This window comes from Notothenia rossii (genome assembly GCF_949606895.1).
Source record: "Notothenia rossii genome assembly, chromosome: 7".
Lineage (NCBI taxonomy): Eukaryota > Metazoa > Chordata > Actinopteri > Perciformes > Nototheniidae > Notothenia > Notothenia rossii.
The window spans coordinates 65,217,437-65,245,246 of record NC_136905.1 but is presented as its reverse complement, the minus strand read 5'-3'; the positions used below and the strand labels follow the sequence as shown (position 1 = coordinate 65,245,246).

Below are 27,810 nucleotides of genomic sequence, written 5' to 3'. Positions count from 1 at the left end.
GAGAGCGAAACGTCACAGATTACCCATCATGCCTGGCTGTCAGAGAGCACAAGAACCTATACATCCATGAGAAGAACCCGTATGTGCGCTCACAAAGCATGCGCCCCTTAAGCCCCGCCCCCGGAGCTCCCACTCTCGGCTCAGTAGAATGAATGGAGACAGAAAATAAATCTAGATTCGGCTTTTAGTGCATTTTACAACTTTAAGGAATTAATTATTATAATAAGGGCTATCAAATATTTCATACTGGGTAGTTTATTTTGTTTAAAAAAAAGTATCCGCTGATTTACAGACGTCTCTTTCCCAATGTTAGTGAATGGGAAAAAGTATTTCTGGGCCCAGTGACTTCACGGACTGATACGGAAATTGTAGTACCGCCTTTTGGACACAACGAATATTTTCATCAGAGTCCGGCGCACTTCCTGGGGGCTTGGATCTAGCACTAACCGACCAACATGGCGGCCGTGATGAGGCTTGTAAACAGAAGAATTCTAAGTTCAGCAATGGGTCAGAAGTATGTGGCGTATAGCTCAGCAGCAAAGGTCACTGCAGTACGTTTTATTATGCTTTTATCTCCCAGCAGGTTATATTGTTCATGTTTAAATGGCTGTCAGGACTGTAGTGCTTGTCGGCGAACTGTGAGCTTCCTCCACGGTCAAGCTAAGCTAACATACATACAGTCACTGATAGCTGGTAACCTAGGCAGCTGTGTGTCAAGTTTTCTTACCTAACACTGCTTTAAATTACATCTGTATTAAATATGTGTCTGCGTGTGTTTGTGCAGGCTGGCGTAAGAGCAGGTCAAGCTCTTCCAGAGAAGGTGAAAATAGTGGAGGTGGGACCCAGAGATGGGCTTCAGAATGAAAAGGTAAAGTTATGTAAGAACAATTAATGACTTGAATAATTTGATTAAACCGAAGCTATTACATGTCAGATGTTAACATATCTATGCGTGTCACCATCAGCATAGTCAGAGGTGGGAGGAATACATCCTGTGCTTAAGTAAAAGAAGAAGTACCAGGGTGTAGAAACTCTGTTACAAGTCAAAGTCCTGCAATCAAAATATGACTCAAATATAGGTACACGTGTGTGTGTATATATAGTTAGTACAGTATTAGCATCACAATATAAGCTACTCGTATACCAAAAGTATTCATTTGGCAGATTGGTCCATTTCAAAATAATATATTATATGTTTTGATTATAACTATTTGTTTTTGTTTTGTTTATCAAAGCTTGTAAAGGGGCAGCTAACTGAAATTACTTGGTAAACTGCAGGGTAGCTAATAATAATAATATAAAAGTATACTATTAATCTCTCAATAGTAGTGGGGTAGATTTACAAACTAGCAAGAACATTGAAAAGTAAAAGTACCCCAATATTTTTACTTAAGTAAAGTACTTGAGTAAATGTACTTAGTAACTTTACAACAGAGAGTATAATGAAATAGAGCAGGTGTTTAAATATTGCGTAACAGGTGAAATAATTCCAGGCATGCATTTTTGTCAGTCTTTTCACAAATATTCCTCGTTTTGTTGCTCTGCTGCTTCCCCCCTCAGACTATCGTGCCAACAGAAACTAAAATTCATTTGATTGACATGCTGTCAGCGACAGGGCTGCCAGTCATTGAGGCCACCAGCTTTGTGTCTCCAAAATGGGTTCCACAGGTGAGTTTGTTCTCCCACAGCCATTCATATGGAAAGTGCTGACACACCCAACGTAGGGCGGTACAGAACCTCAGTATGAAGGAATGGTGGTGGCTTGTTCTCCAGGACTAATTGGTTTCTGTCCCCCTTGTCCAGATGGCAGACCAGGTGGAGGTGATGAAGGGGATTGGTAGGAAACCGGGGGTGTCTTACCCCGTCCTCACCCCCAACCTCAAGGGTTTCCAGGCTGCTGTAAGTTTCACACATCACATCCCAATAGCTAAACTGATAAATCCAGCATCTTACACTGTAGTCTCAATGTTTCAATAAAAATTGTACTTGCTCTTACTTACCTCAGTTGAAGGCTGGAGCTTCAGAGGTAGCCATATTTGGTGCTGCATCAGAGCTCTTCAGTAAGAAGAACATAAACTGCTCAGTGGAAGAGAGTTTACAGCGCTTTGAAGTGATTATGAAAGCAGCGAAAGAAGCCGGAGTGCCAGTTAGAGGGTAGGTTTACTGTCTCGCTCCTAACACATGTATACATTACTGGAATGATTGGGTTTTCATTTCCTTCCTCTCTGTTTCCTGTCACCTCAGCTATGTGTCATGTGTTCTTGGATGCCCCTATGAAGGCAAGGTGGCACCAGAAAAAGTTGCACACGTGAGTTTATTTGATACGTGTTTATTTGACGTAAACTGGCACACTACGAGGTCAACCAGGTCTAACTTGGACTCTATCTCGCAGGTGGCTAAGCGTCTGTACTCCATGGGCTGCTATGAGATCTCTCTTGGTGACACAATAGGAGTGGGGACTCCTGGAAGCATGATTGAAATGCTGGAGGCGGTGAGCAAAGAGGTGCCAGTTAATGCCTTGGCAGTGCACTGCCACGATACCTACGGCCAGGCCCTGGCCAACATCCTCGTAGCCTTACAGGTCAGACCTCACTCTGGTTACTTACTATTTTTGGAAAATATATTTTCCTTTTTATCATTAGAATAAATATTAAAGGTAAAGAGCAAACATTAATTCATAAACTGAAGATTGTCTTTAATGAATCTATTGCACCATTATTTTGCAGATGGGAATCAGTGTGGTGGACTCGTCGGTAGCAGGGCTGGGGGGCTGTCCCTATGCCCAGGGGGCTTCTGGGAATGTTGCTACTGAAGATGTAGTCTACATGCTTCACGGACTTGGGATTCAAACAGTGAGAAGTCCTCCTTTGTGTTTATCTTTAACCTCCCTTTTCTTTTATTTCCTATATAGTAGAACTTGTTAAGCTGCTGTTTTTTTTGCGTTTTTTCCACATATTATAATTAAGCTAAATTTGTAGCTTACGTTTTAGCCATATTTTGTGGGATGTGGGCTACTTCAAGTTTAACATTTGACTTACTGTCCTCACCTCAGGGAGTGGACCTCTCAAAGCTGATGGATGCCGGAGCTTATATCTGCCGAACCCTCAACAGGAAGACCAGCTCCAAAGTAGCGCAGGCCAACTGCAAGCTGTAGACTAAAGTGAAAACACAGACTGTAAACCTGGAGCCTTCATCCTCTCTATGTGCAGACCTGCTTATTCTCTCCTGAGTTTCATTCATCCTCGCCAAGTACCAGTTACTTTATTTTTGGATTACCTTATTAAACTTCATGATGGCATAGCTGGAACAGTGCCTTATGTACAGTCAGTCTAATCACAAATCCATCTTATAAAAGCCATGCCATCACCTGCTTCTTTAATAGTGTGTTTACATTCCTTTCCGGCCAAATCAAAGTAGACACACACTTGTTTCTGTTAATGAACCAGTGGAATTATGTCTTGGGTATGGATGAAAACACTGTTTGTTTTCTACCATACTCCATTATGTCTGTCTTCAAATGAATTCTCCATATAGAGTCAATGAAAAATCTGTTCTAATGAACGTGGGCATTGTACTGGCTTGTGGAACAAATGTTGATGTGCTGTGCATTTATTTTCCTTTCAAATTCAACATGTAAATAAATGTAGATTGTACATTTAAAAATAAATTGTATTTCATACATGAAATGTGTCATTGATCTTATGTGGAGAGCAAAGTGATATAAATAGCGTAACTGTAAAGAAAGATTGTTACTCAAGAAGCTTGAAAAGTAAATTAAGCCTTTTACAGTTAGCTCAATTGTTGTAAACATTTTTGGAGCCATAACTGACCATATTAGGCACAATGTTAATATTTCCTAACTCATAGTGATTTTGCATTTTGTTGCAAAAATGATCCAGAATAAACAAACTTTTTTTCTTTACTCCACCTTGTTAAAAACCTGACTTACAAGTCTGACACGCAGACTGAGATTCTTACAGCTGGCCTCGTCATGGTGCTTTAGAAACTTGCCTCATGAGTATAAGACACAGTAAAATCACATGTGATGACTCACAGCTAGATCATGTGGACAAATGATATTGCATGCCTTTTAATGGATTGTGTAAGACACTAATCATGAGTCAACAACAATGGAAAATAACAGCTCTTTAAATTATAAGTTTGTGGGAGGAAAAGTGTCTTTGTCCTTTGTCCTATGTGTTAATAGAAACCTGTTCCAAAAATAAATATTACCTGCGTATCGAGAAGCATCCCTCATTGAAAACACCAAATACAAAACACACATTCAATACATTTAATATATTTAGCTTTGTAAAAATTACATTTTTAACAAGTGCATAATATCCATGTCCAGCTGAGGTCCATAGGGGACGATTAGGAACTCGCAAAAATGCGTTAATAGTTCAATGAGAAGTCCGTTTGTACGACCTTTTCCTCAGTGCTGCAGCTCTATCAGCACAGGGATAAACAGCAGCATTCCTTTGGCCTTATTTAAATCAACAGTGGTCTTGGATGAGGGGTGTTTGTGTACAAGCACATCAAAACAGGCAGAACAGCGTATGACCGTGCAGCATAAACCTGAGTCTGCTGAGGCTTAAGATAAAGAAATACACTAATATTGCATGCACACTGTTGCTTATCTGAAGCAAAAATGCAGTAAAAACATTTTTGTTTTGGCCAGCTCACACACCTTCAAGTAAAACTCAGCCATAACTCTATGACTTTGGAGTATCCCCACTCCCAATGTGGTTTTTTACCCATCTTTAATGTCAACAGGACAACACATGATAAAGGTAAAGCTAATGTTCAGATAAATAAAAGAGATCAAGAAATGTGCGTCTAACAATTAGTGCCAAGACACACCACTGTATACACTGGCAGGCAGGCAGGGGGAATACCTTTGCCAGGTGTGTCCTGCCTCCTTGTTTGAGCGTTTCCTTGCCTTCCCCTCCTGCGTCAAAACTCGAATCACATGAAAGACAGAAACCTCACAGGAATGTTTGAATATGGGTGAGGGGGTGAAGTTGAAAAGGCACACAGACCTGTATTGTGTTCAAAAAGAAGAAAACCAACATATTAACAAATCAATTTGGCTCGAGCTGACTTGTACATTGTGGAGGTTGACTTGGAAACCAAAGTTCATGAGCTCAAAAAGAGTCTTAGATGTGGACACAGGGGTCCAAGGGATGGATCCTGCACTGATGACTCATGACTTCCAGGGTCAGACACACACTGACGTTTGTCTCATAGTTCTGAGTTTCTTTGTCTTTTAGTTTGACACTGGGTTCTGCTGATCTCTTAATTTCAGCCTCCTGTCATCTCATGAGGAGGACAGATTTGGAGCGGAGGCCCGTATCTTCTCTTCCATTATGAGGCTGGATATCCCGTGTGAGGACTTGAATGCACTCTTAAAGGACGGAGGCCTGTCCTTCCGGTCCCGACTCGGCACGGCCAAACGGATGTTGTTAAAGGGCTCCTTGCTGTTGTAGTCTTCTTGTCGCACGGCCGTGCTGCGATGGCGCCTCTTAAACTTGTTGCCGATTCGCGCAATGCGTTTGGAAATGAGATAGATGATCTCGCAGATGTTCAGGACGATGCAGAGGCCAGAAGCTCCGACCATGAAGTAGGTGAAGACCTTCTTCTCAGTGGGATGGCCGATGTAGCAGTCCACCAAGTTAGGGCAAGGCGCCCCGCTGCACTTAACTAGTCTCGGCAGGTAGAAGCTGTCGTAGATGTGGTGGAGGATGTAGAGGAACGCAACCTCGATGCCCGTCTTGACGAAGAGGCTGACCAGATAGGTCCACCACAGGCCGCCGTGCTTCTTGCCCGTGTTGGTATACAGCTTGTCGCTGTCTGGGTGCTTCATCTTGTATTTGCGCTCACGGTCATCACGGTACGCCACGTGCATCACCACCATAAAAGATGGGCAGGAGATGAAGATGAGCTGCAGGGCCCACAGGCGGATGTGGGAGATGGGGAAGAAGTGGTCGTAGCAGACGTTGGCACAGCCGGGCTGCTTGGTGTTGCAGTCAAAGTCCTTCTGCTCGTCGCCCCACACTCGCTCCGCCGCCACCACGTACACCATGACCCTGAACACGAACACCACAGACAGCCATACCCGCCCGAACGCCGTAGAGTATTTGTTCACCCCACTGAGGAGGGCTTGGAAGGTCTTCCAGTCCATGTCCTCGGCTGGCAGTCAAAAACCCTTTCTCTGGAAATCCTCTGTTGCTGGTTGGAGTTTATCTTCAAACCTGGACATGGCAGAATGAAGAATGGGTGAACATGTTTGCATTCTCTGCTGAGTACTCTGCTTTCACTCTGTGAACTCCAGGTGCCTTGCATAATACATAACCTTAAATTCTGTTCTTTTATAAACTCTTCTTTATCTTATAAATCTAAATTAAAGTTAAAGCAACTCCCAAAGGCCTCATTTATCAGCAGCTAGCTGACAACAACACATTTATGGGTAGGCCTCGAGCCAAATCCGTTCATGAAGGAAACAAGTTGGAACAACGATGACACATCCAGAGTTTCATGTAATTCACAAAACACAATTGCTTAACTACATGACTTTAATGCAAATACGTATGTAATTAACATAGTAAATGCTATTAGCCTTCTGCTGTCTACATGTAAAAAAAGACATCTGAATGAAAACGGCCTTTTACGCACCGACTCTATGCGTTATTTAAACATATTTTAGTGATGGATTTAGCTCTTTTCCGATAGTATGAGTTACACAATTACCCGGGACAATACAGGTTGTGTGGGTTTTTTTGTATACGGCCGTCTCTCGTTACAGAAACGGCCGTATAAAAAACAACGAATCAACTCCTGTCCAATTGACTGGAACGCGGAGCTAAACTTTTTTTTAAAAACACAGCAAAAGTTCATTTCGGCGAGTTTTCCACTTACCGAAAAAAGTATTAGTCCATTATATGTTGAAAGCCACCCGATAATATGTGTTTCTGCGGGGTTTCTTGCCGCGGTAATGTCGTTTTGGTCCTATAACGCACAGATTCGTTTCCAGTCGACAGGTAGCGGAGCCCAGAGTTGAGAAATGCGCCTGTGGGTGTGGTTACAGAAAAGAGACTGGAGCCACCCCAGATGTTCCTCTTCCTCCCTCCCTCCTTCCCTCTCTCTCTCTCTCCCTCCCTCTCTCTCTCTCTCTCTCTCTCTCTCTCTCTCTCTCTCTCTCTCTCTCTCTCTCTCTCTCTCTCTGTCTGCCTCCTTGACTCGGTCTCACACCCCACTGTTAGGTGGCTAATCAAATATTTTTGGCGTAACAGGTATCACAGTTCAAGGAAACCATTTTCAGACTTCGTAAGGGTTTCAGGACACATGCACCAACACATTTGGCACCAGATAAAACCAATTAGAGCTCACATGGTTCACGTTAAGGATTGGCAACATAGTGACCACCAAATCCTTCCAGACACCGTTACATGAGGAAAAGCATCCTCTTCTTAGGGTTGTTTTGTGCTCACTAAAATGATTTCAAATATCAGATGTAGGTCCATTGTTCTTTACCTTCCCTTTTTTCCAGGAAGCGTCTCCCTGTTTGAACGTGTTTTTGAGTAGCTACTATACATAAAGTGTGCGTAAGAGGCAGACAGACACACCTTAAGGTGAATGCATTTTTTTGGTATTGTTTTGTTGTGCATGTCTTTGACTTGTTGCAAGCTTCTAAAAGCATGACGAGACAACATTCTTACAGGGATTTTAAGTAGGAGTAGGCTATTGAAGAATGTGGGGTTGCTGGTAGGCCGGAGGTCATAGCAGAAAACACACATCATCATTATACAGGGGGAATTTGTTATTAATTCTTAAATGTCCCTGTTCCTTGTTCCTCATTCTCTTTCCTCATTCATTTACTGCTCTGTTAATTTATTCCATCTGCTTCCATGAATTTAACAACAGTGCCAAAAGAGCATGTTGTGTTTCCTTTATTCTTGTAGAGACAGAGCTCTTCTCAGATAACACTGTCACAATTCATGCTTATAGGCTCATCTTCAGATCTATTGTCTCCACTTCACCATCTGCATGCTTTTCACGACCAAACCTTGTTTTTTTTTTCAGACTTAACAGATAAGATATCCCTTCTAAACAGCTTTTGTATCTCTCTTTTCTTTAGGAAAACCATCCCATCATTAGCAGTGTTTGCAGTCCTCAGAAGCTGTAAAGGAAAATCAAACATGCCATAGTTATGCCAGAGCATGCTACTTCTTGCAGACTATTCAGAGCTATTAAATCCTGTGTTGACTTTATATAAAAGGATAATATACTTGCTCATGTTTCATCAGTCTCAAGTCAAGTCATTGATTGAATTTGCATTGCTCTGTTCAATTGCATGCTATGTTTCAATGGGCTTTTCTTCTTTCAGGCAATGACAATGGCTCACAACTATTAGAGGAAGTGGGCTAAAAAACTGTAATTCACAAGGTTGAGATATAAGAGCAGTTGCAATGCCACATGCTTAGTTTGCAAACATAACTAACCTCATAATCTAACTAAATTATGTTTTTTCCTTCACCAAAGTTAAAATGACTGGAAAAAAATGAGATGTGAAACTGACATGTAGACAGAATTTTGTCTGTCTAAAAATCCATAAGTAATTCAATTATGAGTGCACATTTTTGTGGTATCCATGTTTAGAACAAGTTTGTTTCTCATATTGTGTCTGTGTTCAAACTATTTCTACAATATAGAAAGCTGAATTGTATGAAAGATTACACCATGAAAAGAATGTTATAATGTGGGCTTGTCTAAAGCAAACACTTAATCTCAAAGACTCACAGCCAACAGGCAAAACTCTCCGAACATCAACTGTGATTGTGCTTTCGAGGAAAGTCCAGCTGTGAAGTTAAGCTTCCAACAACATCTGTATTTAATCCTGTAAAAGCTTTTTAGCAGTTCAGACTACAACAATTGAACTAGAGGTGAGGGGGAGGTTAAAGAAAAGTTGCTTCTTAGCTCCAGATGAATAACTGGTCCAGGCAGTCTACTTCTAGGACACACCTGGAGGAATGCACCCCAACCTCTGCCAGCAGCAAGTCTCGACAAGACAACAGCAACACAACACGGGGTAAACACTTTTCACTGCTGTGGCTGTGAAAGGAAGGAAATCTACCAGAACAGAGGGAAGGCTTGGGGAGGGAAATTAAACCAGAGAATAGCTGGGAGGGTCCTTTGATGGGAGGGATTGCCCGTTTCACTTAACTACCCAGTAAGGCTGGGCAAGCAGAAAAGGGACAAAGAGAACTTCAATTCTGTTTGCTTATATTTTCAGACCTTGTGACACTTGATCTAACACTTGAGAGTTTAGATCCTGTTTAGATAATATGGAATTGATGATTAACTCAGACTAATTGTAGCATATCTGACCCCCTAGAAAGTTCTCAAATCACCCACATAAAAACTTATTTTGCCACTTTCTTCTTGTAGATTTAGATATCAATTTGTGACATTTGTGCTACCGACCTTTTAAAGTAGAGGTGTTAAAAGTGTTTATAAGAAACATTGCCCTATGAACCATGATAATCCACAGACCTCTCTTGTTAAAAAGGTTGATCGGAACTACTGTCTACTGTAAAATACATAGATGTTTCCCATTAAATCCGTTAACAGTAGTCTGCAGATTATCTTTCTGAATGTTTATGCAAAGACACTTTAATGTTTGACTCTTTAAAATGTCATTCTTTATTGCTCTGAGCAGCACCAACTATATTTATTCTCCTCTGTGGTATTGAGGAGGCAGTTTCAGAGGGAAAAACACTAGCAGAGCAAATTATCTAACTGGGTTCAAAAGAGAGTAAGAAATTGTATTTTACTCTCACTATATCTCTTCTATCACACATGAAGTTTCAGAAGTGGAAACATCCAGTCAGAGGTTGTGTAGACCGACAAATTCCTGCACTGGGTGGATCAACACCCGTCAGAATGGGTGATTCAAACCGAGGGGTGGGAGACTCCTCCTCCGCCCTTCTCCAATTTACCAATGTACCTAAACAATGAGGGCGCTGCGCCTAGCAACAGAGCAATTTTTTTTGCCAATGGGGAGGGAGGGCTTTATGAAATGTAAAAAGTGTAAGAAGAAAGAAAGTCTGACGGCTTTGTCAAACCACACAACTTGTGAAGAATCGATAAGTCCTGTGGCTAGATTAAATCAGTGTATTTCATATGTTAAGATTTATTGTGTAACTATTATAGAACTACTGCATATGGACCTCTCTAAATTGCCTTCCTTGATTATATAGAGGAATAAAGACATTTTGAAAACATGAAAATGTAAAGAAAACTCACATCCAAACATCACAATTATTTTATTGGAAAATATTATTAACAACAATATTATTAACAACTTTGCAGCCACACATCCTGATATATGTGTGTACAACCCTGCATTTCAACATTATTGCACTCGTTTGCCTTTGTATAGGAAGCAGTTTAAAAACAAGTCAGATCAGTCTGTCAAACCTAATGGTAAATTATGTAAGTTACTCACAAAGAACCAGATAGGATCATGTGAGTGAAGGGGAAAGAGACACAGTACAGCTTGGAGTAAGCAGTTCTGGGTTGAGCTTTGAGCAGAGGGAAAACTTTACACAGAAAACCACATGTGTTTGTAAAACCATCGCCAAAACCATGGAGTGACTCATGTAATTGGACTGTAGGCTAAATCTGAATCACACAAACTAGATTTTTCTTTGCAAGGCTGAACTTCATCTGTAAAAAAAAATACACTGACCCAAACACAACAGTGAGCACATTCCAGATAAATTACACATATGCCTCGGGGCCCAAATGTTTAAAAGTCTTTGATAGTGGACACAAAAAAAGTAAAGAACAAAGTCAATCGTAGTTCAGTCTCTGAGCACAAAATGTCTGCTGACAAGTCTTTGAAGGAAGTGCCTGTAGAGTGGGGGGAGATTAGTTTCCTTTCCCACCGCATTCATTTAGTCTTTTCCTTTAATCTCAGAATCTCAGGATGTGACAAGGCTGTACGAAGGAGCGGGCGTCTCAGGGGAGCTTTTTCCAGGAATCTTTATACCGTTTGACTCGATCAATGTGCGTTTCGTGGTGTGGCGAGAGTTGTGAATGGATACACAACATTCACGGCATCGCTTGCCAATCAGGTAGACGATTTCAAAAATGGAGAGGAGGATGCAGGCCAGGCTGGTGACCACCATGAAGATGGTGAAGATCCGTTTCTCGGTGGGTCGAGCGATGAAGCAGTCCACCTTGTTGGGGCAGGGCTTCTGTTCACATTTGATCAGCGAGGGAAAGTCGTAACCCTCGTAGATGTGGTAGAGGAGGTAGACGAAGGTGGTGTCCACACCTATTTTGAAGACCAAAGTGAGAACGTAGGTCCACCACAGGCCTCCACGCTTCTTGCCCGTGTTCAGGTAGAGGGTTCTGCAGTTCTCGCCATACTTGAGCCGGTGTTTGCGCTCCCTGTCGTCCCTGTAGGCCACATGCATCGTCACCAGGAGAGAGGGGCAGGTGACGAAGATGAGCTGCAGGGCCCACAGCCGCACGTGGGACACGGGGAAGAAGTGGTCGTAGCAGACGTTGTGGCACCCGGGCTGAGCCGTGTTGCATTTGAAGTCTTTCTGTTCATCACCCCACACCTTCTCTGCGGCCACCACAAACACCAAGACCCTGAATAGGAACACGATAGAGAGCCACACTCGGCCGAAGACTGTGGAGTATTTGTTCACTCCACTGAGGAGGCCCTGGAGGAATGCCCAGTTCATGACGACGTTTGTTCACAGTCTGTCTTCTCTTCCTGCTGATGGAAGACAGAGGAAACTCTTTTCAGCTGAACAGGCACAGAGAAAACCAGGTATCTACCGACCTTAGACAAAATAAATCAGTCACACACACACATAGAAGAGGGATAAAACAACTAAGAAACAAGTTCGGACGAAACTGGGTTAATATCATGATAATCCCGTGTTAACATATATTTAACGCACAAAGATAAAAAAAATCATCAAAAAAAAAAAAGATCAAAAACAACACAATGAACAACACAAATGTCCGTCATTTCTTTATAATATAAGATGTGTTCTTAATCTACAAGCAGAAACCTTTTTTAAACTCGTTTTGTGCCGAAACACAGTCAAACCAATATTACTGAATCACTTCCAAATGACTGTGGTAAACTTTTTAAAGTTTGGACATTCCGTCTGCAATTGCGCGTATCCACAATATCCTCGTCTAAATGCTATACAATCGGATAAATCCAAACATGTTCGCGTTATCATCCTATTCTGTATTTAACATATTGATTTGAATAGGCTACTTACAGTTTAGCCGCTGCTGCTGCGCTTCAGTGTCGGAGCGGCGGAGCAGCTTGGATGAAGCTCTCGGATGAATATCTCAGGAGATTTCTCAACAGACGGGAGTGGAGGGGGTGGAGTTGTTTGCCTGCCATGTCTTCTTCTCTCCAATCAACCTGCTCAGGTGTGGCAGCCACACTGCAACAAACTTGTTATACGATTACGTATGGATATAGGGTAACGTCTGATGTACCGTTTATGTCAAAATAGGCATCATGCGTTTGGATCAGATTGGATTGATCAGGCGTCCTGCAAGTTCATTATTTACATGAAACCCATTAAATGAAGAAAAAACAATTCAAAACAAACAATAAAATCATGTAAAATAAAGATATTTTGTATTTGTATAAAATATCAGCGCATGCACATCATCTGTTTTTTTTACATAAACTGTTTATCCTCAACTATAAAGGATGTTTTTTAAAGTAATACTCTTCCTCACTGTTACTATTTACGTTTTATAATCATTCCAGGCATTGTAAAAATTGACATCTGTGTTACAATAGCTTTCATTCATTCAATTGCATCTTGATATATTGCAGTATTTTCATATAATTGTCTTGTTTTTCGACATACTATGATCTTTTCATATTTACACTATACTATGATTTTCTTTACTTTTTCACCAGACTTGACTATGAGTTCTTTTCAAATTGTTCTACATATCACACAACCACTTTTTCAACATGCCAAACTATTATTGAATTGTTTTTTTCAGAAATCTTCAACATAATAATCGTATTTTCTAATTAGTTGACTTTGTATTTTTTTTTACTATTTTCGACACGCAATATGACTTTTTTTATTAAATGTTCAACATACTATACTTTTGGTTTTCTTCAGATATTTTCTATACAATACAATGAACATTCTCAGGTTTTTTGGACTCACTGTACATAAAAATATCCATTGAAATCAATGGAAAACTATTCTATTCTATCGATATTATCGAAAATTACATAAGGACTTAGGACTTTTCATATTCTTTGACACAATACACTATGGCTTTTATTAATATTTTCAACATACTGTAACCAACATTACCATATGCAAACTTGAGGTGAAAGGTGACCAAAGGTCAAAACTTGTTCAACACTTGCTGGTGTCTTGACTGTAATAGTTTAGGAAGCGGTTGATTTGATATGCATCGCTAAGAGCATTGGCCAACCATTTCCACTGTTTTTACCAAGGAATAGAAATCAAGCTGTGGTTTCTTTATTAAAAAAAAAAGAAGTTTATTGAAATATTTACATGGCAGACAATGTGGGCTCAAAGAACAAAATACCATGAACACACTCACACTGTCAGACATACACTGCGGCCACAGACACATACAAGCAAACACACACTGTTTTGGTCACTCATATTCTCCACAGTCCGAGATGATTACTTTCTGCTTCGGCTTGCCGTCTTTATTTCCCTGAGCCTGCAAAAAGAAAACACAAATATAAAAAAGCAATTACATCTAAAGATTCATCCTTATTGTCTTTAACCATTACAAGCTTTTATAACCTGCTATTATCAATATAACATTAAACCAATATAGTGATTTTGTAATGTGTACACTTTTAAGTGAGATGATGAACAGAAAGTGTATTCACAGGTAGCAAAAGTGAGAATCAAATGGTGATGGACATTGTTTTGAAATAAATTGTGTTTAAATTGAGAGCATTTAAACCAGAGGGCTATGTTGTTGTATTGTGTAGCTCATTATGATCACTGCATTGACCTTCAGTTGTATTTAATAATAATAATGATAATAATAATAATAATAATGCAGTCTGAGTCAACCCTTTATCCCTCACCTCCATTGCACGGAGCACATCCATGCCCTCCACCATATCTCCAAACACCACATGTTTGCCGTCCAGCCAGTCTGTTTTGTCAGTCGTGATGAAGAACTGGGAGCCGTTAGTGTTTGCTCCAGAGTTGGCCATGGAGAGCTGGCCTGTGAACACAAAAAAACAAGATTGTGAACAGTTATCCACAGAATCTGTAAAGCATGATGCTGATTCACACTCAGACCTCCGACACAAACACCCACGAACCCCACACAAAACTCCTCACCTGGCGCTGTGTGCTTGAGGACAAAGTTCTCATCATCAAACTTCCGGCCGTAGATGGACTTGCCCCCGGTGCCGTTGTGGTTTGTGAAGTCTCCTCCCTGGCACATGAACTGAGGGATGACGCGATGAAAGCAGCTGCCCTTAAAGCCAAAGCCCTTCTCGTGCGTGCACAGGCAGCGGAAATTCTCTGTAGAGAATCAAAGAAAAGATGATGAGGTCACTTTTTGCCAATTTTAGATTTAGGGGGGAATGATAAACACTTTTTATTTTTACGATCGACTCCTTTAGAATTCAGTATCAATTCTTTATGCAAGCACACTTAACATTGTACAGCTACAACATAACTTTTTGACAAAGATATGATGTTGAAAGCCCTACAGCACACACACCTGCTGTCATGGGAACAATGTCGGCCCGAAGAAGGAATCGTAGTCTCCCCGCTGCCTTGTTTCCAATCTTGATGTCCATGTAGACCTGAGGATTAACTCTGCCCTTTTTAGCCGGGGGCTCAGCCTGCAAAAAACAACCAAATCATACTGATGTCACTATCTTGACATAGTTAAGGGTGGGAGCCACCAACCCTTTTTAGAGAAAGCAGCCTCACCTCCTCTGTTGCAGTGGTGGTTTTCTCTCCAGCCGCTGCCTCCCCGTCAGCTTCCTCTGCTGTCTTCCCCGAGAACTTCTTCAGCCAGTCGTCGTCCGACCACACTGACAGAAAAGCAGATTTAAATTAAGAATAAAGGATTTAATATACTTGAACCTAAGAACTCTATAAGCTGTTTTTAAATTACCTGGTCGAGAAGATCCTTCTTTGATCCTCATGGGCTTGGCAGTGTTGACTCGGATAGTCCGCCCGAAAAGCTCAGACTCATTCTTGCAGAAAGAGCAAGAACATAAACATTAAAACAGAAAGCTAGAAAACGGAAAGCTTTAACCTTTTGGGCAAACTCACATCAGCTATGTCTCAGGAACAGAATAACATTCTCACTTACATGATTGTGTATGCACTTACACAACACAGTGATGCACTTACCATGTTATCAATAGCTGCAGCAGCATCCTACAGAAGAAAAGGCCATATATGTCATGAGCACAGAAATATGTATAATTGAAATCCTTATTATATGTTACCATCCATGTTTACACTGAATTCAAAAGTCAAGCAAAGATACAAAATGTCCTTATCAGACAGTAGTGCAAATAATAATAATACATTTAGCCCATTCATATTTATATGCTGTACAACAACAAGGGGCAGTGACATATTTCAAGGATCTACATAACAGTACATTACAATCCCAAGCAGATAGATTACTATGTGTTGCAAACCTTTCTTTAAACTCAGATAGTGTTAAGGTGTGTCCATGTTTAACTTTTCTCTCAATAGTGCAACTACACACTGATTTTAGCCTATTTTAATATATGTATTGGCATTTTCATGTAAATATCAGAATATTGTTACTTTCAGTGTGTACTTTAGAGAAGTACCAGTACATACCTCTCCCAGTTCAAACTCAATGAAGGCAAATCCTCTGTGCTTTTCTGAAAACAGATCATTAGACAGACACATTATTTCAGTTTATCTTGGCCACAGTGATAAAGTGTTGCAGAAACAGAGCAGTTACTAGTCTTACCTGTTTCATAGTCTAATGGTATCTGGATGTCTGTAATGTCTCCAAACGGAATAAAAGCTGCATGTAACACCTTCTCATCGACCTCCTCTGCCAGGCCACCTGACAGAACACAGCAAAATGATGAAATGTATATATATTGCATATTAGCGGAAGAGCATAACGGGACAGTTTAAACGTGCTGCGTCCAATACACATATGTCTATAGGATTTCCTGAAGCTTAGGCTTATATTTATATTTGACTAAATTCATTCAAAATTCTTTAACAAGTTGACTATAAGTACTTTCTCATGTTAAAAATCGGCGAAGTTGCCATGTTTTCAGGAGACGTTTTCAAGTTTTACCGGCTAAACCTTTTCCTTCCGGAGGTTTTCTTGCACTATATTCATATTTTCATTTAGTTACTTCAAATATTTATAAAGTATTGACCTTAATATGTTTGCTAAATGTAGTGAAACTATGTAGTTTCAACGATTTTTAAGAAAAAAAACATTAACTTACCAACATACAGCACTCGTTTGTTAGCCGCCATATTGGATGTTACCCCTCAACTTTGACCCCGCAGATTGTGATTGGTTCAATGAGACTAAAGCCCGCCTCCCAATGACCACGTTTCCTGAGGCGCCATCTGTCGGAGGAAACGGGCACGACTCCATATTCACTTTAATACTAGGCTTCAGTATTACAAATTGTACATTCAGCTGCAGACTATCACCACACTCCTTTTATAGCTGGGATTGGGAACATCCGTTTTACCAGTTTTATCTATCTTGTTCAGCAAATATTCCAAAACTCTACATCTACTTTTTACTACTACTATTTAGGAAGACAAAAAGCTTTGATTTGGATATAAGTGAGATAAGATTTGCATTTGAGATAAAACTCTTCCTTGTTACATGTTTGAATAATAATATTATGATGATTAAGCTGTTTCAGATAGGGACATGCCACTTGTTATAGTATGAAAAGCACAGGAAATGATATTGTGATTCATATGCACTGTTGTGTTTTACAACAACGGTATGCCTCTATGCACAATTCTAGGATCCTGAAACAGCAGTTGCCAGGTTTCAATCATTATTTTTATTTATTTTCCTCTGATTTTCCCACGCTGATAATGTCCAAATATCCTCTGTGGAAAGAAAGGCCTGTTGGTGGCTCAAACTGTAATCACTTACTGGGACACCTGTGCTTTCTTACAAGTCCAACTGCTGTGAAAAATCTCTGATTATTGTGGAGCATATTTTATCTTACCTTTCTCTATCTAAAAGGGACATTTTAAGAGCAGCCAAAAATATTTTTGGGAACCAATATCTAATAGTGTACTCTTATAAATAGTGCATTTGAACTAATGGATTAAATATTAATTAATAAATCTAAAATGTTTTGATTTGTTTTAAGCTCTTTTCTAAGATAACTTATAGCTTGTTAAGAATATCTCTGGCTGGTGGTACCATATTTAGTTTGACTAAGATAAGAAAAAAGGCACTAAACTTTCAGAAAATATATTTTTCATATCTCACCCTTTGTCAGTAATTGATGCACATGCTTTCTGTCATCAGGATCATTCTTTCGAAGAATGAGAAGTGTCTTAAAGCTTTTTAAAAATGTTTAATGAATCCTATGCAAGCTAATGGATAAAAATGATATGATCAACATGATGGTGGTGACACCTTTTTAGTTGCATTGAATAAGTTATTTTGCTGAGATGTAATGGCAATTAAGTCATGACAATTATCTTGAATGGGTTTTCTATGCAAAAATATGATTCATTTAACTTGTTAGTTTCTAATTTTTTTCAGGCAAAATCTTTCCTGTCATTTTCAAGGGTCCAATGTAGCTTGTAGCTTATATCAATCATCTATCCGAGTGAACATCCAGACAAAACATATGATACCATACCATATGAATGATAATATTGTTTGTTCTACTCCTGCAATGCCTTAACTATTCTGCTGTGTACAATTCGGCCATCTCTGTGTACTAGTGATAGGTAAGCGTGTGTCACTTGAAACTGAATAAATAAAGCTTCATGTCGGCATTACATTCAGACAATAGTAGAAACCTTGATATGTCATCCTTTTATTGAGAATACCACACACCCATGATAACATGATAGGATGGGGGAGTTCATCATTTCAAATCAAACATAAAACTTTCAAGCAAAGCAAAAGAATAAGGCTTGTTTCCCTTTTTTAGAAAAAAAAAAAAGGTCTCTCCTTCGCCACAAGGTGAAGAACCTTCCTTCAAGATTTGTTTGCATATCTTCTTTTGGTATGCAGTTTAAAAGTTTTACGGAACTAGAAAACTATGAATTGTTATATTTTTCAAAATGTTCCAGTATATCTCTTATTACATTTTCCTTTTTTTCCCCTTCATTTTTTGCATAATTCTTCAGAGGAGTAAGGTGTATGGAGTCGGTGTAGAGTGTCTCTCCCCATCTCTGCACTCTGTCTGTGCGCTGAAAGACAATTACTTTTTATTAACACAACAAACCTGGAATTATGTAAGAATAGACTGACTGATAATGATACGTACCACTTCAGTACAGCACACAGTCTTTAGGATGTGGCCACAGCAGCAGTAGTAGCCATGCTGCCCACTTTCTGAGTCGCATCCTTCTTTGCCTGGTGTGCTTGAAGCACAGCAACAGCTTCATCCACCTGTACAAAGAAAACATCAAACATGAATGAAACAGCGTACTATGGATAACAGACATTTTAGTGCCACTTTATGGCAAGGATAGAGGTAACCAAGTACCTTTGAGCGCAGAGATTCATGAGACTCCAGCATATGCAGCAGTTCAGAGTTGTCGATCTCCAGCAGCATGCCAGTGATCTTTCCTGCCAGGTTGGCGTGCATGGACTGAATCAGTGGGAAAAGACGCTCACCTATTTGAAAAAATAAATAAATAAATCAACCTAATTATAAAAAAAAAAAACATAATAGTTTCTTTATCATGATGGGATATTATTACCTAGCATCTGTTTCTGCTCCTGTGGGGGTGCAGCAGCCAGCATGGAGGCCGTGAGAGGCTCCTGGCCCTGAACGTGCACAGCCGGCTGAGCCTGGACAGAGAGAAAGCATAGGAAGGAAAATGATATAAAGGTTTTGGGGTTCGATATGATAGGAACATGACATGATGTGTTTTTTTTAGCTCATACCTGCTGTAAGGCAATAGGTTGCACCACCTGGGGGTTGGGGTTACGGACACCAGTGGCATATTTGTAAGGAGGCATGGCGCGGGGGCCGGGGACCCCCATCGAGGGACGAGGAGCCATGGCCTGGCCAGAAGCTAGCAGAGAGGAGGGAAAATGGAGCATAATTCAGAGTCTTGACAACCTCTACTGAACATGCATATACCTCAATAAAAGCAAAAGTGAATATCAATGATGGTGGTCATTTTGGTTGCTAATGTTATGAGTGAACACACCTCTTGGACCCTGTGAGCCACCGCCAGGACTCATGTGTCTCAAGCCAGCACGGGGTCCTGGCTGACGCAGCGAGTTGGGTATCCCCTGGAAACCACCTAGGAGTGACAGAAGCAGAGACAAAAACAATGAGATGAATAACAAAAGGGTTGAGCATTAAATTATATAGATTTCAAATAGGTCCATTGCAGTATGGCTATATTACAGTGTCCGTGAAAGCATATCCAAAATAGATGCCCTGCAGGGGCGGACTGGGACTAACAATCAGCCCGGGAAACTTGACCGGCCAAGCGGCCCGGTTCGGTATCGCTAGTCAATTGTCAACGTCATAAAGTGCCACATGCTCACCTTGACCTCTGCCTCCTTGCTGCTGCCACCTGGGGTTGGGTCGCATTTGGGCCAGCTGATTTGGTGCATAGTATGTAGTCCTATTCTGGGCCTGCTGGGTACAAGTGAGGGAAATGTATCATTTTATGTCATTCAAGTCATACCACACCTAAACCACTGATGTGACTATCTTTGTAACCTGTGACGTTTTACTGAAATAAAACAAGAGTCAACATTGTACTTTGTGACTTCTGGGAAAACAATGAAAACAGTTCACTTAGAGTTGGTGGTAATTGGACAATTCATAATAACATTTAAAGTTGGTATGGCATACTTATTAGCACAGAGTTGCATATGTACACATCAAGCACACATTGCGTGACATTTGACTTTGGTTTGTATCTACTGGGCAAAGATAAATCCAATATGCACTCCTCTTATTAGCTCTGTCTTTGGTGTCCATCTACTGCTGCAGGAAATATCTGGCTTCAAGCTGGTAAATGCTTAAAGATGTTACATTTTGTAGTCAGCAGTTTAATGATGAGCTGGTTATCTACATAAGGTTTAAACATTTGTCAAACATAATGAGCCTACACCAAAAAACTCAGTAGAGTCAGATGATAAGTATCTATAGATTTGTTACTAGGAGCTAGCCCCTTTCACATTCAACACTGTATATTTTTAAGATAGCCATGTTAACACACACTATCTTTACAGACGTTGATTCTCCTACCTGTGGCACAGCTGGCATGAAGTATCCACTGGTAGGCTGGAACTGATTAATGATGGCATTAGCCGGCATGGCTCTCATACCAGCAATGCGCTGCATGTACTGGTTGGTGAGGTGGGCTTTGCGCTCTTCTTTGCGCTGAGCCAGAGCGACGTAGAGGGGTTTGGATCCAACGATGCGTCCGTTCATCTCAGTCACAGCCTTGGTGGCCTCTTCAGGGGAGGAGAAGCAGACAAAGCCGAAGCCCTTGGAGCGGCCCTCCTCCAGCATCACCTAATGTAGAGACAGATAGTGACTGAGTACCTTCAAACACATAATATTGTAAGCACTGACGCATCATGTTTTCTCTTATGGTGATGAAATTGCAACATCAATTTGATTGTTCTCACCTTGGCACTTGTGATAGACCCGAATGGAGTGAACTCTTTACGCAGTTTCTCATCGTCTATGGTGTCATCCAGGTTCTTAATGTAAAGATTAACGCCCTGAAACCAAAGACGGACAGTCAGGATTCATAAGTAGCAGCTTCTTCGACATTAGACTAAATATAGGATTTATTTGATTAATTAAGGGATTAGTCTCTACACACCTGGTAACGACTGATCCTCTCTTGTTTCAGCAGCTCAAACCTCCTCTTGAGCTCCGCCTGCCGCTCCATCTTCTTCTGAGCCCGGCCCACAAACACTGTCTTGCCATTATATTCAGTGCCGTTCATGTCCTCTACAGCCTTTGTACAAAATCATTGTTATTAGCAAGAATTACCACAAATGACCAATCACGTAGTGCACACTATGAGGGCAAAGTACCTTGTTAGCATCTTCATGTTGTTCGAAACTAACAAATCCAAAGCCTCTGCATTTGCCGGTGGGATCTGTCATCACCTTCACGCTGAGAATTGTACCTGCAGAGATTAATGGTCAGATAAGTGGGTCCAGGATCGCAGACCACATTCAGGTTTGGAGGATAAATCTAGTTCCACGTTACCATATTTTTCGAAAAGCTCTTTCAGCCGTTCATCATTCATTTCATCCCCGAAGTTCTTGATGTAGACATTGGTAAACTCCTTGGCCTTGGCACCAAGTTCAGCCTCCCGTTCTTTGCGAGATTTGAAACGACCCACAAACCTAAAGAGAGGAAGGGGAGCAGCGAAACACACTCTTGTAAAACAGTCCTGAAAGTGGTGGGTAAAACAAACCAGGATCCATCTGTTTTGACTTCCTTTTCCCGATCTAAAAACACTCTTGATCCCGGGAGAGGATGACCTGACCACACAAGCAAGGTAATTAAAAGAGAGTACTTTCTTTTACAAAACAGGAACAACACCCACAAAACAAATTCATCATGTGACACATCATTCCTGGGGTAAAACATCAAACTGCTGTTAATATCACCAGAGGCAGGCAGATAGGTTGGCATGCTAGACATCACAGAGACAACCATCTTAATTCTTGGTCCAAAACTTGATGAGGAGGTGGATGGAGAAGGATGGAGGAACAGAGTCTCACAGTACAAAGAAAAGCTGAGGAAGACCAAGTGATCTTATATACCTTGCTATGATGACCTCTCCCCTTCTGCCATCCAGTATTGTATTCCTGCATTCGATCCATCACTAAAACACACAAGCGTGGTCATACACACACACACACACACACACATACAAACACTCCAAGACGGGTGACCAGCGGGTGGACCAATGAGGCAACAGAAAATGCTTCTGGTAAGAAAGATAAGAGCTAAGGTAAGAGCTTTTAGTTTGTTATCTAATCAGTTCAGAGGTTATCTTCTTACTGGCGGTTGTGAGAGATGAGCTTTATTAGTCAGATTATTCACACACAAACTCAACTCCAAAAAGACACAAAAAGTCAGTTCACTCAACACATGTGCAGAACAAACAAGTCAGGTTTACACAAAATAAACACCCTTATAACACCGGTACATGTAAGCTATCACTATATTATCACCATAAGCTCTATGATAACTGCAACCTCTACAACCGGACTTTTAACAGCATCATTATTCTTTTACTTTCAAGATTTTCTTTACATTTTAAGCTGAATTGTTTTAAAAGTCTCTTTATAAAAAACTGACAACAATAAACAACCCTTTGTCCCAAGTTCCTAAATGATCAGACACTCACACCTTGCGGTCATTCAGAAGCATGCCGTTCATCTTCTCGATGGCACGATCGGCAGCATCCTGGGTCTCAAAGTGGACAAAAGCGTAGCCCTTGGAACCATTTTCATCACACACCACCTGGAGTAGAGAAAGACATTGTATCAGATCAAGAGGCATTATTTTATTTTATTTATTTTACCTTTATTTAACCAGGATAGGTCTGTATGTATGGTATGTTTGCATGCATTCGGTTTATCTTGAAAGCAATAGTTAAATCGTTTTAGAAGAGCGCTTCTTTGCTTTCTTGCTGAGGGTAAGATTAAGAATATCGATACCACTGTAAAATGTTTCTTCTAAATATGAAGCTGAAGACAGCTAGCCTAGCATAGCATAAAGACCAGAAACAGCTAGCCTGGATCCGTCTGTACAAAAACGTGTCTATTTGTTGTTTTACAGGGTTTATTTGCCAGTTTAACATGTAAGGTGTCACTCCATCCATATTTAAATAACTGTACATTAGTAAGCATCAGGCTGTTGGGTGATTTGTGTTACCTTCTGGACAGAGCCAGGCTAGCTGTTTCCAATACAAGGTAAGTTAGCCAGCTGCTAGCTGTAGCTTCATATTCAACTGTGGGAATATGGCAGATATGTTTTGAGATGGAACTAGAACTAACTACATTTGTGTGGAATCTCAAGGCAAGAACAGTTTTGATAGAAACGATCATCTTTTAACATCCCTCAGTTGAATTTAGGACAGTTGTACCTTGCAGGAGAGGATGTTGCCAAAGGCAGAGAAGGTGTCGTACAGGGCTTTGTTGTCAATGGACTTGTCAAGGTTCTTGATGAACACGTTGCCCACTCCAGACTTCCTGAGTGAGGGGTCTCTTTGGGACCACATGATTCTGATTGGCTTCCCTTTCACCACGTCAAAGTTCATGGTGTCCAGGGCTCTCTCAGCTGAGGGAGGAGGGGCAGAGATATGGAGGGAAAGGTCAGGGGTGGTTGTTTACATGGAGCAACCAGTCAAAACATATATGTTACTAGTTACTAGTATGTCTGTAACCAACATGCTTCCATCTATCATGGACAATACATGCACACAAGGAATTTCTATTTTGTCAAAACCGATTGTTAAGATGCTGCCATACACACACACAGCAGGGCCTTAAGAGACATTTTACATAAAATGATCATTTGTATATCAATTACTCGCCATGTTTTTTTTAAGAAAACTGTGTTTGTTTTGCATGCCTTCACGATAACCCAGAATGTATCAAGAAGTATTGATGTTTGAAGTAAATAGTATTGCATCAAATAACAACAATACTACATCAAATAATCCCATGCAAATTGTTAAGTATAACCAAGTCTTATTTTTATACTACCATTCTTACTAGATGACCCTAGAACTTATTATTTAATATAATTGGATATAGTTTTGCTGCCGTTCAACACAGCTCCCATTTATTTCAATATAGCAAAACATTTCTTAGTTTTTTACCATGAAAGCATTCATGATTTTCTTTGAGTATTAAAAGGTAACACGAAGTAGAAAGTTGGTATACAAATGATTATTTAGGGTGTTAATTATCGTTTAATAACGTCCCAGGAGAAATAAGATGAACCCAAAGTCTACAGTGTAGTGTATTAGTCTTAGCTTCCAGCCCATTAACAAGGTATATGTAACATGGCTGAGGACTGCAGCAGACAGGCGGAGGAGCAGCTGGGACATGTGTCAGGGGCAGCTGCAGTGGGCGAGCTGGGAGCACATGTCCCCCTTCTCCAACTCAACACATGCTGCTGGGCCACGTCCCACCTAAGACAGTTGCACTATCAGTGCAGCAGGCCCAACTATAATACAAATGTGCTTATTGTAGGTATAAGATGTACTATGTGTTATCTGCTCACTTCATTCTGTCTCTTTTAAAACCTGATTCAAAGAAGACATAATGGAAGGAGGCATAGGTTCAGGTTCAATTTATAAAATGTTTCTCTCAATCTATTGCACCAACTCTCATAAAGGCGCTCATGTCCATGTGTGCACAAACGCCAAAACATCCCTTTGTTCTGTCCACAATAACAGACACACACACACAGGCCAGGCTTTCCAGCTAAAAGTGTCTGGTAAACAAAACAGAGCTGCCTTGTGTCTGCTGGCATCAGCAGTTTGGATCACAATTGTACTTCATAGCCTGTGTTCTCAGAGAAGGTGTATGTGACCGCTGTCAAACATGTGGTCTTCTGGAACGTTCAGATTGGGAATTGGAGTTTTAAAAATGGCAGCTTGATCTATGTAATAATTACTATTTTAAATGATTAGTTAAATAATTAAGAACAGTAGTTAAACAGAGTGGTCAAATGTTGTTGTGTTGAATTATTAGTTGTTGGTTAACAATTTCTTTCAAGGTAAAAACTTAAAAGAATTTCTGCCAGGCAAATTAAGTGCTGCTCAGAAAGATGTTCTATATTTAGAGAGGAGTCCTGGGAGGTATGTGCTGGCATCGAGTGTGAGTAGAGCATTCTCTACCATTGGTGGGGAAGAGCCACTCAACAAGAATGCTCAAATGAGCAACACTACGCCTCAGAGTGGGATTCATAAAAAAATCAACAGAGAGTGCATGACTACAGCGTTACTCTGAATGAAACAGATATACAGAAGTTAGATTTATTTACAGACAGCAAGCTATTGCTCCACAGGCACATGCTAACTACCCAACAGTTACCATCCCCCCCATGTCTACACTTCCAATAACAAATATGTTGTCTTCTCACTTGTGGCTCTTACCAAGTGAGTGACACTACCTTCCTTGAAGTTGTGACATATCGTTACAACAGCTTTTGGTGACAGACTCAAGCACAGATAAATTGTGACAGGTGTTTATCGTTGATAAAGGAGGTAAAAAAGCCCACACAATGTAAACAGTGTCAGCAGGCCACCACAGCACCTGCTACTATTGCTCAATGCTTTGACTGGAGGCACAATGTCCTAATAGATTAACAACCCTCAAATGGTTACGATATTACAGATAAACCTATTATGATTCAGATAATACCAAATATGGGATTAAATGCCAACAGGATAGAGTATTTTACTATTACTGCATGTGCCAGACAATACAAATGAGACATGTCAAGCTGGCATTGCAGGAGTCATTGTTCAGCTGTCCCTTCTCTTGCTTAGACATAGCAACAGAGGGCAATGTAAATTGGTTACACCCAGTAGCCCTAAGTAGGAGCAGAAATGGGTCATTTGGGCAGATTAAGTGAGACTGCAAAAGGTTTTGATATTCCCAATTGATTGGGCATTAAAGAGACGCTTCTATTCACTTTCAAGTAGCTACAGATCAAACTGCATGGGTGTGAATGCTGGCAGGAGTATTCTCAACAACTGGGGCATGCTTATATGGGTCAAAATGAGTGCACTATCCAGTCTATGGCACAGGGTTATTTAGAAGCAAATCATGTGTTTTCATTGTCAGTGTGTAGCCTACTTGATTTTGCATTGGGTTATGCAGACAGGTTAACTCTTGACATTGAGATCATATGGTGACATTGTCAATATTTAAAGGATGCATGAGGTGTGCATTTTAAAGCCGCATGCAGGTAACATATGCTCAAACTGCAGTGATTACTTCGCGTGTTTCTTACCGTCAGCGGGTTGAGAGAAGTTCACATAGGCGTAACCGAGGGATCGCCGGGTGATCATGTCACGGCAGACCCGAATGGAGAGCACCGGTCCGGCGGGGCTGAATTTCTCATACAGCATAGCCTCCGTGATGTCGGGATGCAGGTCGCCAACATAAAGAGAAGCCATCGGATAACTCCCTGTCGCTGTGTTGTCCATAACTTGGAATTCACAATATAAATGAATTCAGGGTTCCCCTCAGAAACGCCAGAAAAAAGCCGGTTGGTGTGAGCTCTATTCCGGGTCCGATGTGCCCTTCAGCTCAAAAAGACAGCTGACTCTGTTGTCCAGCTTGTTGAAAAAAAAAAAAAAAACTGAAAAATCACGATATAAAATGATCTCTTCTCAAGTGTTTCTTCCTTTAAAAGACACGAACTTCGTTTAAAGCCCAAGGCCTGTTGTTTCTCGTATTTTTATAAATTATTATTGTTACTGTTTTTTCTTTTTTAAACGTGTGTATTTCTTTAAGTATCCTTGTTTTTATTAAGATTTTCTGGATTTTATATTTTTTATTTTTTTTTAAAGTTTTTCAAGATCGGTGAGTTAGACACTCACGCTTGTTTTGTGGCCGGGGAAAGAGACTGCGTGAGGAAAAGCATGGGCACTTTATAGAGTGTGGGTGTGAGGAGGAACTAGTGGCCAGGGTCAAACATGGAATGGGAGAATAACAACACCGAGCATGCGGTGTAAAAGAGAGCTCACACTGTACCCTGCTAACTACAGAGCGCAGCTCCCCACAGCGACATCTGGGTGCATGTTACCACCATGGACAACGTTTCAAGTTGGATTGAAATCTATTTCAGAAAAAACATACATCTAAAAAAAAGAGAGAGAAATGCCTCCTATACCAAAGTCATTTTTCATAATACAAATTGACTGGAGGTGGGAGAAGTAGGCTACTAATGTACTTGAGTAAAAGTACCAAAGTGTAGCAATACTCAAGTAAAATTCCTGCATTAAAAAATTACTCAAGTAAAAGTACAAAAAGTATAAGCATCAAAATAAACTTAAGTACCAAAAGTAGAAGTAGTAATTATGCAGATATGTCTATTTCAGAATATACATCATGCGTTTTGATTATAATTATTGATCATTAAAGTGTCATCAAAGCTGGTAAAGGTGCAGAGTTTGAATTACTTTGTATACTGCAGGGTGGACTGTAAATTTACTTCAAGTGTAACTAAAGTATTATTCAAGTGATGATTAAATTTCACATCATTAATCCAAATCCGTAAAGTAACTAAAGTTATTAAATAAATGTAGGAGTAAAAATATACGATTTACCTCTGAAATGTAGTGTAAAAGTATAAAGTAGCCTAGCATAAACATGGAAATATTAAATAATATTAAATACCTCAAAATTGTGCAAGAGCAGTTTAAAAATGTGGTCACTGGCTATGTATCCTTCAAATATGTGCATGTAAATTCTTAAACGTACGGACGGTACATTCATCTTTACAATGCTCCATTAATTGAT

The 27,810-nt window shown here is 40.4% G+C and overlaps 5 protein-coding genes across 9 annotated transcripts; 1 reads left to right on the top strand and 4 right to left on the bottom strand.

Moving 5' to 3' along the window:
- Positions 1-233: 233 nt before the first annotated feature.
- On the top strand, positions 234-3,686 carry hmgcl (3-hydroxy-3-methylglutaryl-CoA lyase). 3 transcript variants are annotated; one of them, XM_079640619.1, is made up of 9 exons: positions 234-542; positions 785-868; positions 1,561-1,668; positions 1,804-1,899; positions 2,006-2,154; positions 2,245-2,308; positions 2,393-2,581; positions 2,727-2,852; positions 3,053-3,686. In XM_079640619.1, exons 1-9 carry the CDS (start codon positions 456-458, stop codon positions 3,152-3,154), a joined length of 1,005 nt encoding a protein of 334 aa, XP_079496745.1. In that variant the 5' UTR covers positions 234-455; the 3' UTR covers positions 3,155-3,686. The 3 variants fall into 3 exon arrangements, with proteins under 3 accessions (XP_079496745.1, XP_079496744.1, XP_079496746.1); XM_079640618.1 differs by having other exon boundaries at positions 235-551; XM_079640620.1 differs by having other exon boundaries at positions 438-514.
- A 388-nt stretch (positions 3,687-4,074) lies between these two features.
- Positions 4,075-7,076, bottom strand: gjb3 (gap junction protein beta 3). Its single transcript, XM_079640621.1, has 2 exons — positions 6,919-7,076; positions 4,075-6,254 (listed from the first exon to the last, which is right to left on the bottom strand). Exon 2 carries the CDS (start codon positions 6,182-6,184, stop codon positions 5,321-5,323), a length of 864 nt encoding a protein of 287 aa, XP_079496747.1. The 5' UTR covers positions 6,185-6,254; positions 6,919-7,076; the 3' UTR covers positions 4,075-5,320.
- Positions 7,077-10,308: 3,232 nt separating this feature from the next.
- On the bottom strand, positions 10,309-12,562 carry gjb10 (gap junction protein beta 10). Of its 2 annotated transcripts, none has more exons than XM_079641338.1 (2): positions 12,315-12,562; positions 10,309-11,791 (listed from the first exon to the last, which is right to left on the bottom strand). In XM_079641338.1, the coding sequence occupies exon 2, from the start codon at positions 11,757-11,759 to the stop codon at positions 10,986-10,988; it is 774 nt and encodes a 257-aa protein (XP_079497464.1). In that variant the 5' UTR covers positions 11,760-11,791; positions 12,315-12,562; the 3' UTR covers positions 10,309-10,985. The 2 variants fall into 2 exon arrangements, with proteins under 2 accessions (XP_079497464.1, XP_079497463.1); XM_079641337.1 differs by having other exon boundaries at positions 10,309-11,794; positions 12,315-12,561.
- A 1,007-nt stretch (positions 12,563-13,569) lies between these two features.
- Positions 13,570-16,674, bottom strand: ppie (peptidylprolyl isomerase E (cyclophilin E)). Its single transcript, XM_079640318.1, has 10 exons — positions 16,547-16,674; positions 16,048-16,146; positions 15,912-15,955; positions 15,447-15,473; positions 15,205-15,286; positions 15,018-15,121; positions 14,803-14,926; positions 14,415-14,600; positions 14,153-14,295; positions 13,570-13,773 (listed from the first exon to the last, which is right to left on the bottom strand). Exons 1-10 carry the CDS (start codon positions 16,575-16,577, stop codon positions 13,705-13,707), a joined length of 909 nt encoding a protein of 302 aa, XP_079496444.1. The 5' UTR covers positions 16,578-16,674; the 3' UTR covers positions 13,570-13,704.
- A 1,437-nt stretch (positions 16,675-18,111) lies between these two features.
- On the bottom strand, positions 18,112-26,923 carry pabpc4 (poly(A) binding protein, cytoplasmic 4 (inducible form)). 2 transcript variants are annotated; one of them, XM_079694415.1, is made up of 15 exons: positions 26,297-26,923; positions 23,412-23,605; positions 22,671-22,786; positions 21,518-21,657; positions 21,340-21,434; positions 21,123-21,260; positions 20,923-21,018; positions 20,537-20,806; positions 19,825-19,918; positions 19,479-19,574; positions 19,210-19,340; positions 19,023-19,113; positions 18,806-18,936; positions 18,584-18,708; positions 18,112-18,506 (listed from the first exon to the last, which is right to left on the bottom strand). In XM_079694415.1, exons 1-14 carry the CDS (start codon positions 26,490-26,492, stop codon positions 18,607-18,609), a joined length of 1,890 nt encoding a protein of 629 aa, XP_079550541.1. In that variant the 5' UTR covers positions 26,493-26,923; the 3' UTR covers positions 18,112-18,506; positions 18,584-18,606. The 2 variants fall into 2 exon arrangements, with proteins under 2 accessions (XP_079550541.1, XP_079550542.1); XM_079694416.1 differs by having other exon boundaries at positions 19,825-19,915.
- Between the last annotated feature and the right edge of the window lie 887 nt (positions 26,924-27,810).

Bases quoted from the DNA above. Each gene is read 5' to 3' on its own strand.
- hmgcl (XM_079640618.1), top strand. From the start codon at position 456: ATGGCGGCCGTGATGAGGCTTGTAAACAGAAGAATTCTAAGTTCAGCA. The intron at 552-784 runs GTACGTTTTATT...GTGTTTGTGCAG, and splicing joins CAGCAGCAAAGGTCACTGCA to GCTGGCGTAAGAGCAGGTCA. The intron at 1,669-1,803 runs GTGAGTTTGTTC...CCCCTTGTCCAG, and splicing joins CTCCAAAATGGGTTCCACAG to ATGGCAGACCAGGTGGAGGT.
- gjb3 (XM_079640621.1), bottom strand. From the start codon at position 6,184: ATGGACTGGAAGACCTTCCAAGCCCTCCTCAGTGGGGTGAACAAATAC.
- gjb10 (XM_079641338.1), bottom strand. From the start codon at position 11,759: ATGAACTGGGCATTCCTCCAGGGCCTCCTCAGTGGAGTGAACAAATAC.
- ppie (XM_079640318.1), bottom strand. From the start codon at position 16,577: ATGGCGGCTAACAAACGAGTGCTGTATGTTG. The intron at 15,287-15,446 runs GTAAGTGCATCA...TCTTTCTGCAAG, and splicing joins CTGCAGCTATTGATAACATG to AATGAGTCTGAGCTTTTCGG. The intron at 14,927-15,017 runs GTGAGGCTGCTT...TGTTTTTTGCAG, and splicing joins CCACCACTGCAACAGAGGAG to GCTGAGCCCCCGGCTAAAAA.
- pabpc4 (XM_079694415.1), bottom strand. From the start codon at position 26,492: ATGGACAACACAGCGACAGGGAGTTATCCGATGGCTTCTCTTTATGTT. The intron at 23,606-26,296 runs GTAAGAAACACG...CTCCTCCCTCAG, and splicing joins CTTCTCTCAACCCGCTGACG to CTGAGAGAGCCCTGGACACC. The intron at 18,937-19,022 runs GTAATAATATCC...TTTTTCAAATAG, and splicing joins GGAGCAGAAACAGATGCTAG to GTGAGCGTCTTTTCCCACTG.